Raw genomic sequence first — 12,675 nt, forward strand, 5'->3', positions numbered from 1 at the left:
TCAGCTTTCAGTGTCAACCATTATAGGCTGGTGCCTTGTCAGCCATTATTAACTTGACTGACATATTCATCCTGAGGTGTACACAAGATATTTGTTAAAACCAGAAACAACCATCTATTCAGTCAGCTGACAGAGAAGGCTTGCTTGAGCCCAGGAGTTGAGCCAGCTTAAGCAACATACCTCTTTTTTTTTTTAAAGATTTATTTATTAATATACATAAGTACACTCTAGCTGTCTTCAGGCACACCAGAAGAGGGCATCAGATCTCATTACGGGTGGTGTGAGCCACCATGTGGTTGCTGGGATTTGAACTCAGGACCTTCGGAAGTGCTCTTACTCACTGAGCCATCTCTCCAGCCCGCAACATACCTCTTGTCTAGACAACTAAACTTAGATTTTTTTAAAGCAAGATTACCAGATGTGATCCATGCTTGTAATCCTGGTACTTGAGTGCTAAAGGCAGCAGGATCAGTTTAAAGCCAACCTCGGCTACATGAGACCTTGTCTCAAACTACAACAAAGTAACACTGTTCGCAGCATTTGCTGCTCTTGCAGAGGGCCTGGGTTTGGTAACCAGCACCGGTACTGGGCAGCCTACAACCCCTCACAACTATAGCTCCAGGGGCTCTGATGCCCTCTGCTGGTCTCTGCCGGCATCTACATGCATGTACACTCAGGCACAAACATATACACATAAAGGAAATAAATCTTTAGAAAAAACAAGTAAATCAAGCAGTTACTTGTGGCAAAAGTGGAAACAGGGTACAAACTTCCTTCTCTCTTGTGTGTGCTGGAGTCTGTCCTGTGGAGCAGAGCTGTCTTTATTTTGGAGGCTGAAACCAAGTTTAATGGGCTTCCAGGGTGGCAGGGAAGGAGGCGATAGGAGTGGCAAGAGGTGAGGAGAGCAATAAGGGACAAGCTGTTTGCTTTTGGGCTGGGGGTGGCCCTGATCTTTCCTACTTCATCCACACAATACGGTGCCTGATCGGTGGCTGGGGCCAGAACTATGCTTAATGGCTTCCCATCCAGGGACTCTAGCATGGGATGGTAGGGCACCCATGGTCACATTTTACCCACGTGGTAGGAAATAAGCTTTAGTTTTTATTTGCTTTGAAGACAGGGTCTCAGGTTCTTCAGGCTGGCCTCAAACTTGATATGTAGTGGAGGCTGGCCTCTAACTCATGATTTTCCTGCTTCTGTTCCCCAATGCTGGGACTGCATGTGTGCGTCACCATACCCAGCTAAACTTGTTTTTTTAAAAAAATATAAACCCCAGTGAATCTTTCTTCCCCAAAGACAGAGACCCTAGAAAACTGTAATTCCTAGTATATGGTTTTATATATACCATAGAATTTCAGAATATTTCACAATTTGTTTGTAAAAGTAGCTGGCCTCTGATGGTTCCATGTCATCCTCTGTCTATGGATAGAAGTAACCTCAACTGGTGTGAACAGAGCAAAATGCTGGATAAATACCTGCTTAGCTTCCAACATGTCCTGTTTCCTCAGCCTGACCATTTGCACTGTGTCCGGGTGGCCACTGGAGTGTGAATGCAAGCCAGGCCTGTGTCTGAATTCCTGTGTTGGAACTCTGCCATTTAGCAAAAGGAATGTACAGGGCCAGGGTAGGCAGGGCTTCCTGATGCTGGAAACCTTCCAGGAGGATGCTTTTAGAATCAGGTTTCTTGAAGGTGGAGCAGTCTGGGGTACAAGCCTGAAAGGATCCAGGTCCAACAGGCAAGGAGCTGTGGGCTAGAGAGTTCCAGAAAATGCAGGTTTCTCCTTTCCAGCTCACAGAGGTCTCCTTAAAGTTCAGGCAAGGCTGTAGCTAGTCCTCCTGAGGGGAGAAAGCCAAGGAGGAAGAGAGCGGTGAGATGAGGGTCTCCGCCCTGTCATAGAGTGCCATACAAGTTTCAGCCACTGCTCCCCGTCCTGCCAACACTCTCCACTCACAGCTCTGTTAAAGGCACAGCCCAGTCCTTTCCAAGTCCCATCAGGCAAGTCCCCTCCTCTGGGCATTGCTAGAGTGAAAGTGTCACCTCTGAACCCTTTTGCTGGAGAATGACATCATCAGCCATGAAGTGAGGGGCTGCTGATAATGCTGCCTTGTGTGGCCTGTGCAGACATGGACACCCACATGTGTATCTGTAAGTAGGAACATCTCCGGGACCAGATGGGAGCTGATGAGACAGCATACCCTTCCTGAGTACATATTTAGCCTCAGGTTCTGTGCTGAGCTCCTGGGATACCGGGATTCATGTAATATATCCCCAGCTGCAAGCTTCCTGTGCCATCCTGGGAAAGCCATGAGCACACACACCCCTCCCCCATGTAGCGGGATGAGTGGTAGAGGAAGAACAGCGCAGACAGCCACTCAGCAGTCATGAGAAGAAGGGAAGGAGGCTCCCAGGCCTGGGCAATGGTGCAGACAGTGATTCCATCTCTGAGATGGAGACAAGAAAGAGAAGCCTAGGGAGAGGATGAGCTGAGGATCCGGCTTCCCGCACCTGGCTGATGTGCCCGTGGGTCAGCAAGTACAGCCGTGCAAAAACTGATGTCCCGGGATGTGGAACTTGACAGAAGTGCAGGGTAGAGGGTGACAACACACCAGGTGTGAGGTGGTCTAGGTTTCATACATAGATGGGGTACAAGGGAGGTCCCTCACGTCTCCCATTCATGAGGTAGCTCAATTAAAATAGAAAGAAATCTAAGAACAAAGAGTGGTCTGAAATCAGGAGACTTAGCCGGCCAGTGCGGCAGGACCTGCAGGCTGCTGTTAGCTGTTGAGCAGTGTGTGTGTGTGTGTGTGTGTGTGTGTGTGTGTGTGTGTGTGTGTGTGTGTGTGATAGGTTGGTAACACTGCCCATGTGTACCCATGTGCAAACACTGCTCACCTCCGAAGGCTTAGCTGGGAGGAAGTGTCCTGACGTGGCATCTTGGGAGTGGGGCCAACCAGGAGGATGCACAGGCCAATAAGGATCATACAGGTGGGCACAGCACCGATGAGGACCTTGAGAGTGACCACCACTTCTTCTGCTTGCTGGCAGGCCCCTGCCTCATACCCTGCAAACCTGGAGAAACACCAGCAGCAGCTCTCTCATCTCGTCAGCTTTGCTGAGCATTACCCTTTGGGTGCAGAAGCCACAGACATGTCACCCCACCCTCTCCTGAAAACTCACTTCCAGCCAGGTTACCAGGGAGGAGTTGGGAGCCCGTTAGTCCTGACGATGGAGTCCCCCACACTCCATGGAGCCCCTTAGTCCTGACGATGGAGTCCCCCACACTCCATGGAGCCCCTTAGTCCTGATGATGGAGTCCCCCACACTCCATGGAGCCCCTTAGTCCTGATGATGGAGTCCCTCACACTCCATGGAGCCGAGCATCCACTCCAGGCTCATGGGTGGCTCTAGGGCGGAGGCTCTGACCTTCTCTTCCCACCCCCCTGGTCTTTTGTGCTTTTGCTACACCCCCGCCCTCGGACTGACTCCAAACTGAGGGTAGAGATGCCCAAGGCACCCGCGCCTGACAGCTTGGTGAAGAAGACGTAGGATGAGTAGAAGATGGTCTCCACGCCTGGGCCACACCGATGCTGCAGCTGAAAGTCATCCACCACATCTGGCAGCATGGACCTAGGGGCAGGGGCATGGGATCAGCCCTCTTCCCTTTGAAAAGCAGCAGCCAGCCTGCAAGTCCTCAGGAGGGCAGAGATTAAGTTGGAGTCCTCTCTGCCCAGAACAGGCCCACAACCAGCCAGCAGTATGTCTGTGTTCCCTTCAGTTTTGATGTTGGCTCCTTCTTAGAAAAGCCCAAAAGGAAGTAACTGGTGGCCCTGCACATGGAACAGGACAGCAGGAGAGAGACTCCCTTATGGAGGGATACGAGGCTCCCCAACCCCCCGTCCCATCATCCAGCCTACCAGGGTAGCAGCAGGGACACAGCAATGCTCACGCCAGAGACAAAGGCCACAACATAGGCCACCGGTGCTGAGGGCACAGCAGCCAACAAGATAGAAAAGGGCACCATCACCTGGGGAGACAGACCTGTGAGCTGACCCCTCACTGCTTCCGGGCTTGCTTTCCCCTTAGGAAGCTCAGCCCTGTACCTGGTCCCATGCTCGGCCCAGCAGATACAAGGGAGCCCTGTTAGGCTCAGACTCCACGGTTACCTCCTCAGCCACCCTCAGGCCTTGCTTTTTGCTTCACTCACACAGATGCCGAATGCAGATGTCTTCTTCCCAAATCGCTGGAGAACCCACTCCCACAGTGGGGTGCTCAGCACAGCTGAGACCTGTGAGCAGACAGCATCATTCCACCAGGGTCCTGAAGGCCACACCTCCCAGATCTCAAAGCCCTGGCTTTTACGTAGGACACCTAACCTCAAACTGTCTGCTTTGAACCAGTAGCTACTAACTTTGAGCCTAGCCCCCAACTCCTCCCTCGGCTGGAATGAGATTAAAACAAAATGTGACTATTAAAACTTTAGCCCTTGAGGTTCTCAGCTCAGGCTCCCCAGGGCTCCAGCCTCCTCCACCTCCTTGGTCCCCTTACCAGAATGATGAGCACCAAGTTCTGAACATGATCTTGGAGCTTAGAGGCGTGTGTACAGAACAGGACTAGGTAACTTTGTTCCACCTGAGGAGATGCACAGGAAACTGTCATATACAGTGAATGGCAGAAATTCGGAAGTCATGTGTAAGAGACAGTCTCCAGTAGATCCTCTCCTTTGAGTCCTTGAACTCAAAGGATTCCCCCCAAAGTAGATATGGGCCATTTCTAGTGCACTGTCTCCATTCACATAGCTAAGATCAAGTGGACTTTTATTAGATTTCAGGTACTAAGAGGATGCCATCCCAGACACCGCTAACTTCCCAGAAGCCTCAGTCACACGAGCTTCACCCAGCACTAGCCTGTCTCAGCCTACAAAAGAAGGCACTATGATGTACGCTTGTAATCCCACCATTGTCATGGAGGCAGGAGAGTCAGGACCTGATGACCAGAATCAGCAAGTTCAGGGCTAGCCTGGGTCACACAAGACCGTATACTTGTTTACAATAAGCACAGACAGTGCAAGTCAAAGGTCACTTGGCCGGCAGTACCTGGACGGCAGCTGAAATGAACAAGAAAGAGACCACCAGGCTCAGGTAGGGTGGGTGCTGGGAAGTGATGGCCAGGCCAGTGAAGAAGTTCAGGCCTTGGCCTGAGGCTGGGGCAGAAGTATCTGCAAAACAGGAAGGCGGGACCCGGATTGGCAAAGTCCAAAATACACACACACACACACACACACACACACACACACACACACACACACTCACCCCAGGAGGAGTCCTGCTCCCAGCTCCTGCCTCTTAAGCCCTCACTGCACCCCCATACCTGGCTGCTCCTTCACTCCTAGGCACAGCAGACTTCCACACACAGGATAAGTCAAGGCAACCACGGCAGCTGCAATACAATAGAGGCGAGCCTGCAGGACAGGACAGAACTGCACTGGGGATGTTGTTGCCAGCCCAGGGAGAGAAGCATGGCTACCTCTCAGTGCCAGCAGAAAGCGCATTCCAAAAGTGCACAGGTGCTGGCTTTGTCTCCTTTGGCTTACTCTGGTAGGTCTAAGGGCTCAGTACAGACTTGCTTTACTGCTGACTCTGCTCCCATATAGAAGGAAACATCCACGCACCCAGGGGTCAGCGTGCGACCAGGGGTCAGCGTGCTTACTGCCCCATCTCACTCAGCAAATAGGCATAGCTGCTAACTTCTGTATGCTAGACCCTGAGGTTACAGCCAAGAAGTCGCCCCTCATCCACAATAAGGGCTGGGCAGTGGGGAGGGAGGGATGGGCAGATCCACAGGCAGTTAACAATGGTGTGATGCATGAAATACAAAGAAAATAAAAATGCACATAAAGAGAGGCATGGAGGTGACAGCCGAGGAGCATGAGGGGGCTTCTGGGAGGAGGGAGTGGAGGTGCAGAGTGGCTTTCCCAGCTCAGCTCCAAGCAGCTGCCCTGGCCTCTCTTGGGTGCTGGGTTTCCAGCTGTGAGCCATCACCCCTGGCTTATGAGGCGCTGAAGGGCTTCCTTGTTACTTTCTGGATAACTCAGTTGGCTAGACAAGTCTCCCAACTGAGCTGTGGCCTGGCCCCTGCGTTTTCTGTTGTTGTTCTTGTCTATTGGTGGTCTTTTGGTTATCACAAAATCACACACACTGAATGTTTCGGGGTTTTTTGAGACAGGTTTCATATGGCTCAGGCTGTCCTTGAACTAACTAACTGACCAAAGATATCCTTGGACACATGTTCCTTCTGCCTCAGTCTCCCAGGTGCCAGGATCACGGGTGTGCACCATCATGCCTGGATGTGGTTTTGCCGTTATTATTTGGTTGGTTGTGGCCATGCCTAGTGACCGAACCTATTTAGTACCTCATGTGCACTGGTCAGGTGCTCCACAAATGAGCCAATTAGTAGCTCTCTCTCCCTTCCTTCCTCCCTCCCCTCCTTTCCCCTTCCTTCCAGATAAGCCTGCTCGGTCTTGGGGCTTCTCAGTTCAGCTAGAGAAATAGGAAAAGGGTGAGTGTACAGTCAGCATCCCCTCTCAAAAGGAAGAAAAGACAGAAGAGCATGCCTGTAGGAAGCAGCTGACCTCAGAGGGGAGAGGGGTCCTGGATACCTCAGACACTTACTACATCTGGGGAAACAGCAGGACTCCTGGGGTGCACAGTGTCCTCACACCTCTGGGACCCGTGGGCACTGGACACAATGAGCCCGTGGACAGTGGCTCCCATCAGTGTCCCTGCCATCTCCATGGTCATCCCTGCACACAAAGCATGTACAAAGTGACGTGGCAAGCTGCTAGGCCTGAAGGACAGCCTCTCCCAGCCTGAACACAGAACCACACTCACGGTATGCGGTGGCAGAGTCTCGCTCCCTGGGGCTGGGGGTGAGGATCATAGTGAGCGCAGTGTAGGGCACCTGGAAGAACTGGGATGGCCCCTCGGAGGTTAGGACAGCTTCTCCCACCTAAACTGTCACTCAAGGACTGCTCTCCTCCCCTCCCACCTGGCTATGCAAAAGCCAGCAGCTAGCCTGTCCCATCCAAGTTCCTAAAAGGCCAAATCATCTGAAACTCAGGGCTAACGGCTCAGAAGCAAGGGCCCTGAGCAGGATAAGCAGACGTAACGACAGGCTTCCAAGTACTGGGCAGGTCAGAGCAGAGTCCAGCCCCACGACACCCTTACTCTAAATGATAATCAAAGCTGGCAGCGAGGCGTGCCAGAACCAGTCTAGGACAGGTCACATACTTACCGTAGCCAGGGCCTGGAACAGGCAGTAGAAGCTGGTATACCAGAGCCCACGAAGGCTGGTGAATGGGGGCAGGAACCACAGGAAGAAGTAGGCCAGTGCGATTAAGGGCATGCAGCCCAGCGCCCTGTAGAAGCACAGCTGAAATACTGTGTTTACAGCGTGGGGATCAAGGACCCAGGAGGGACAACCTCACCCTTTCTGCCCCTTTACAGGCTGTGGAGCTGAGACTCTTAGGAAGCCATGGAGACAGGAGAGAAGTAACGGATGATGGAGGGGTTCACTGCTGGGCCTCTGGCCAGGGCCCTTGGTAGAGAACTGGGGAATTCCTTAGTTAGAGCTTTTGGCTAGCATATATGAGACCCTGAGCTTGACTTCCTCTAGGACAGCAGTTCTCAGCTTATGGTCATAACCCTTCACACACCTGATATCCTGCTTAGGGTATTTACACTAGGATTCATAACAGTAACAAAGTTACAGTTACGAAGAAAACAAAATGATTTTATGGTTGGGGTCACCACAACATGAACTGTATTCAAGGGCCAAATTAGGCCAGGCAGTGGTGGCACACACCTTTAATCCCATCCCTCAGGAGGCAGAGGCAGGTGGATTTCTGAGTTCGAGGCCAGCCTGGTCTACAAAGTGAGTTCCAGGACAGCCAAGGCTACACAGAGAAACCCTGTCTCAAAAAACCAAGAGAAAAAAACAAAAAAAGGAAGGTTGAGAACCACCGCTCTAGGGCCTACCAGCCCAGTCTCACCATGCTGAGCCACAGACAGACCTGGGATAAGGGACAGACAGACAATGTCTAAGCTTGTCTTTGAGCTACTGAAAGACTTATGCTCTGACCTGGCTCATCTACACTGCACAGGCTTGTCTTCCAACCATCCACGGGGAACAACTAGGAAACAGACAGTGACCCAGAGCCAGCGGGCAGGAGGAGTGTCAGCACCAAGGGACCACTCACCAAGGCATTAGCCGTCCAGACCCCGTCCTTCTGCTCTTGTTGATGAAGAAGCCAGCCACAGGGTCTGCAACTGCCCCAGACACCTTCCCTCCAAACAAGGCAAGTGACACCTGGGCAGCGGGGATCTGAAGCCATCAAGAGGATGGATATAACCAAGGGTCCACAAAGTCTGACAACACAGCCAGGCCTGCTTGCCTGCCAGGGCGAAGATCTGGGAACTCATCTGAGGCTAGAGCCGTGGTGGAAAGGGCTCCTCCTCTGAGGGACATCAGAACCACTGAGGAGAGGGCTAATGCTGACACCTGTGCACAGGCAAGCTATGCCAGTACCTGTTGGTTTGCGATAGAACAATGTTTCTCAACCTGTGGGTCATGACCCCCACATAGCCTGCATATCAAAATACATTGCAATTCACAATAGTAGCAAAATTAGTTATGGAACAGCAATGAAGTAATTGTAGGTTGGGGGTCACCACAGCATGAGGAACTGTATTCAAAGGTCATAGCATTACAGAGGTTGAGAACGCTGAGATAGGGTTTCCTGTTTCAAGCTCACTATGTAGACAAGGATGACTACTTTGAATTTATAACCATGTCTTTACTATTGGGATTACAGGCTTATGCCACTGTGCCCACTTCATTCCACAGGAATGCAAGGATTACTCGTGTATGTCACTATACTCGACTCCTTTCTCATTTTCCTCGTACAAGCAGGATGTAACGGGGTATCTTTGAAGAGACTTCCCTCCACAGCATTTTATGTTGTTACTAATCTTGGGTCAAAGGGCTGACCACCAAAACTGAAGTGGCAGCATGGGGACAAATGGGGGGGAAAGGAGGCAGAAAGTCAGAGGCCATGGGCCACCACCCACACTCACCTGGGCCACATCCAGTAGGAAGAGTTGCAGGTAGAAGGCTGAGGCGCTGGAGGCCACCTGGTTGGGGACCCCACCAATGCCATAGCACACCTTTGTACAGACTGAGAGGCGACCATCTCTCTTGTCCTAGGGGAGACACAGGAACTAACCGCTATCCGTACAAGCCCAAAACAGCTCTCCACATCCCCATGACTTCCATAAAAATCCTGTGATTCCCTGATAGCTTAAGGACGCAGCAATCTTAGCCTCATTTTGCCCCCAAGTCATCCTATGGGGAAGTGAGAATTAAAAAAACAGAATTATAAACCCTGACCTCTAAGTCATTCCAGGGGGAAGTTCTTCCTTACCCCCAGGCCCCATGCTTCCTGCTACAGTCACTTTCTGTACTGAGTCAGTGATCAGAGTGAACTGTAGGTCCCAGTGTAATTTTGAATAAACCCACTTATACTTGTAGGATTTGTTTTCCTCTTCTGTCACCTGCAGTTACCTGCCAGCTTCATAAGGATGTTGTGATGACCGAATGAAAGTGGCTCTGAGAATCGGTCGTTTGATGTTTGGGTTTTTATATTACATTTATTTTGTGTATGAACCACAGCACACATGTGGAGGTCACATTATGATCTCTCCTTCCTCCATGGGGACTCTAGGTATCAAACTCAGGTCATCAGACATGGTGACAGGTACCTCTACCCACTCAGTTGTCCGGTGTTTATGACTTTTGCAAGCTACCTGTTGAGCCCCTGGCATCAGCTATGATGGGGGTGTGTATGTTGCAGACACCAGCAAACCTTACAAATGAGAGCTCTCCCCCTTTCTTCTGGAAAGGCTGATTATCAAAACAGCAGTATCACCAACTAGTGTGAATGTCTGGAATGTGGAATTTCACAGTCCCTCAGCCATCCAGTGGAGTCAACAAACAGCCCCACATAGTCTACACGGCTTGCTACTATCCCGGTATGAAAACCAGCTCTGAACCCCATTTGCCACATTGCATTAAATAGCACTGTTTGCTGTAGCTCAGGCCACAAACCTTGGTCACCTTGGTTCCTCTTTTGCAGTCCCCCTGCCACAGCTATCAGGTGAGCCCCTAAGTGGCTCCTTTGCAGCCATCCCACTCTCCTGCAGTGGGCAGTGTTCTTTGACTATAAAGCAGACCATGGCTGTTCTCTGCTTAAAACCCACAACTTGCCTTTCTTGTCTAGCGAATGCCCAAGTCCTCAAGACAGCCTGCAGGAGCCCACTCCACGTCTATTCTGCCTCTCCTTTCAATAGCTTTTTTTTTTTTTGTTGTTGGTGGGAGTTTCTTATTGTTCAAACCCCTTGAGACCATTGCTTTTTTTTCTCTGGAAAGTATGTCTGTGTCTTTTAAGAGCTGACTGCTCACCATTCGGGTATGAGTTTAGAGGCATTCCTGACACCCCAGGTTGCCCAGCTGGCTGGTATACTCTCGATTACTTCCCACCCCTCCCCAGCGCTATGTAAGTAAGCCCTTTCACTCACTGTGGAGCCTCTAGTTCCCAAGCGGACAGTAGGTGCTCAATGTTTCTAAGCAGTGAATGGCTATGAGGATGCTGTAAAGTAATCTTCAACTAAGGCTAGGAATCATTTTATTTTTTTCATCCTTTGGGGGCAGAGTGGGGTGGGAGGGAGTGTGGACTTCGTCCATTTCAGTATCTTGTAGACACCACCACAGGCAGGCTGTGAGGAAGGGAAAGGTCTTCCTAGATAAGGCATATCACAAACTTCACACATTTCCTACCCTAGGAGAAAAACCACACTCAAGGCTGGATGTATTCTTCTTCTGACATCTGTGTGGACATCATTGCAACTGCCAGAAAAACTTTACAGGCAGAATCCAGTGTGAGCGGATTCCCATCCTTTAATGAGTCTCTTGTTTACCCTAAATGGGCCTGTGGAGGTTTGAGATAATAGAAAGGCCGTTACAACAAACTCCAGCTGAAACTGACATGAGACAGACTCACACACTGAGTGATGCTGGGTCTCCTTACCCCATCAGCCCCATAGAGTCCATGGAATCTACACTACACTACATGGAGCGAACAAACTGGCTGTGTGACCTGCGGAACTTGTTGCTTGATAAGCAAAATGAAGACATGCACCTCATAGCATTATTAACGTAGTCAAACACTGCTGCTTCATGGCAGTCTTAGGTTTCTTTTCCTTTTTCCATTAATATCACATATCACCTCAGTTCTCTAAATTCTGGGAGAGGTGAGGTCCCACCCCACCCCCAGTACCATCTTACCATCTGAGATCTGCAGCCACCGGGCCATGTCTCTTACTCATCCACTTTTCCTAACTGTTAAGGCGATAGCTCTAATTATATTTCCCAGAACATCAAGAAATCTTCCTGCCTTAGCCTCCCCAGTCAGGTACTGAGACTACAGGCACACCTAGGCACGGGGTCTCCCAACTGAGGGCCACTTTTTGCCACGAAGAGAACGCAGAGGGTCTAAGGACCTTGGGTTCCCATCTCCCCTCTACCCAAATCTCTCAAGCCCCTGCCTGGGCATCCGGAGAATCCTCTAAGGAGAACTTGGTACCTGGCGAGCACCACAATTTCGGAGGGAGGCTAAGTCAACCGGAGCTACCAGGAGTTTGGGGAAAGGAGGCAGCTCCCTTCGCTGGGCTAAGAAGCCTCCAGGAGGATCTGCAGTCAGGACACTGGAGATCTGGTCCTTCCAGCCTGCCTACTTGAATAAAGCTGTGTTACTTCACACTAGGACTTGGGATGCCTTCCTATTTTCTCTGGGGTGTCCCAGTGGCGCCAAACCACACACTACCCAACAACTGGACAAAGTGCTGTGGTAGGTTCTTCCCTGCTCTTGGGAGCGCTGAGTAGCCCGGCTTCCCTCTTCCCACCCTGACGCTCACCGAGCCTGGCTCCTGGGTGTGAGGCTCTGCGACAGGAGCGGGGGTGGGTCCATGGGGCACCGACATCCCGTGGCTGTTAAGCTCCGACTGCTGCCGCAGCGCAGTCACTATCGGGAGGGTGGATCTGGCCAAGTGGGCGTGGTCCCATTGTGCAGGCAGCCCGCCCTCCGGGAGCTCTAGTAGCCGCGTGCCACCTGAGGCAGCAGTGTGGGGATACCCAGGACCTCGAAGCTTCGGGTCCTCCTCTCCAAGGAGGAACTCCAATCTCCATACACCTGGGAAAAAGCGGTCAAGTCCTCAGGGACGATCTTGTTTGTTTCTTGGCAGACATGTTGTAGACAGAAACCCTCAGCTAACCCCGCCTTGGGTGAAAGCCAGCAAATAAACCTATTTAAATAAAGCACTTCACTTGTCCAGATTAAAACTGTGGCTGAGTGGACTCAGCCCGAACTACACATTTCCCAGGCTTTTCCTATAGGGGACTTGCAACTACAGCTGTGCCACCAAGTCCTGGAGGGTGAATGAAGTGTGGTGGGTGTGATAGCTCACCCAGGACATACTTTCAAAAGGCAAAAGACCACACTGTATAAACACCTAACAAGAAAATAGTGTGACTATCCTTCCTTGTATTATCAGACTACTGAAACA

General features: G+C 51.0%; 1 protein-coding gene across 2 annotated transcripts; it reads right to left on the reverse strand.

Moving 5' to 3' along the window:
• Nucleotides 1–194: 194 nt before the first annotated feature.
• Nucleotides 195–12,116, reverse strand: Mfsd2b (major facilitator superfamily domain containing 2B). 2 transcript variants are annotated; one of them, NM_001033488.2, is made up of 14 exons: nt 12,028–12,116; nt 9,133–9,258; nt 8,256–8,380; nt 7,292–7,415; nt 6,889–6,967; nt 6,670–6,800; nt 5,369–5,459; nt 5,095–5,216; nt 4,547–4,630; nt 4,206–4,286; nt 3,916–4,025; nt 3,485–3,628; nt 2,894–3,070; nt 195–1,836 (listed from the first exon to the last, which is right to left on the reverse strand). In NM_001033488.2, the coding sequence occupies exons 1-14, from the start codon at nt 12,091–12,093 to the stop codon at nt 1,812–1,814; spliced, it is 1,485 nt and encodes a 494-aa protein (NP_001028660.2). In that variant the 5' UTR covers nt 12,094–12,116; the 3' UTR covers nt 195–1,811. The 2 variants fall into 2 exon arrangements, with proteins under 2 accessions (NP_001028660.2, XP_006515209.1); XM_006515146.2 differs by having other exon boundaries at nt 695–1,836; nt 7,292–7,429.
• Nucleotides 12,117–12,675: the final 559 nt, after the last annotated feature.

This window comes from Mus musculus, chromosome 12 (assembly GCF_000001635.26).
Source record: "Mus musculus strain C57BL/6J chromosome 12, GRCm38.p6 C57BL/6J".
NCBI lineage: Eukaryota > Metazoa > Chordata > Mammalia > Rodentia > Muridae > Mus > Mus musculus.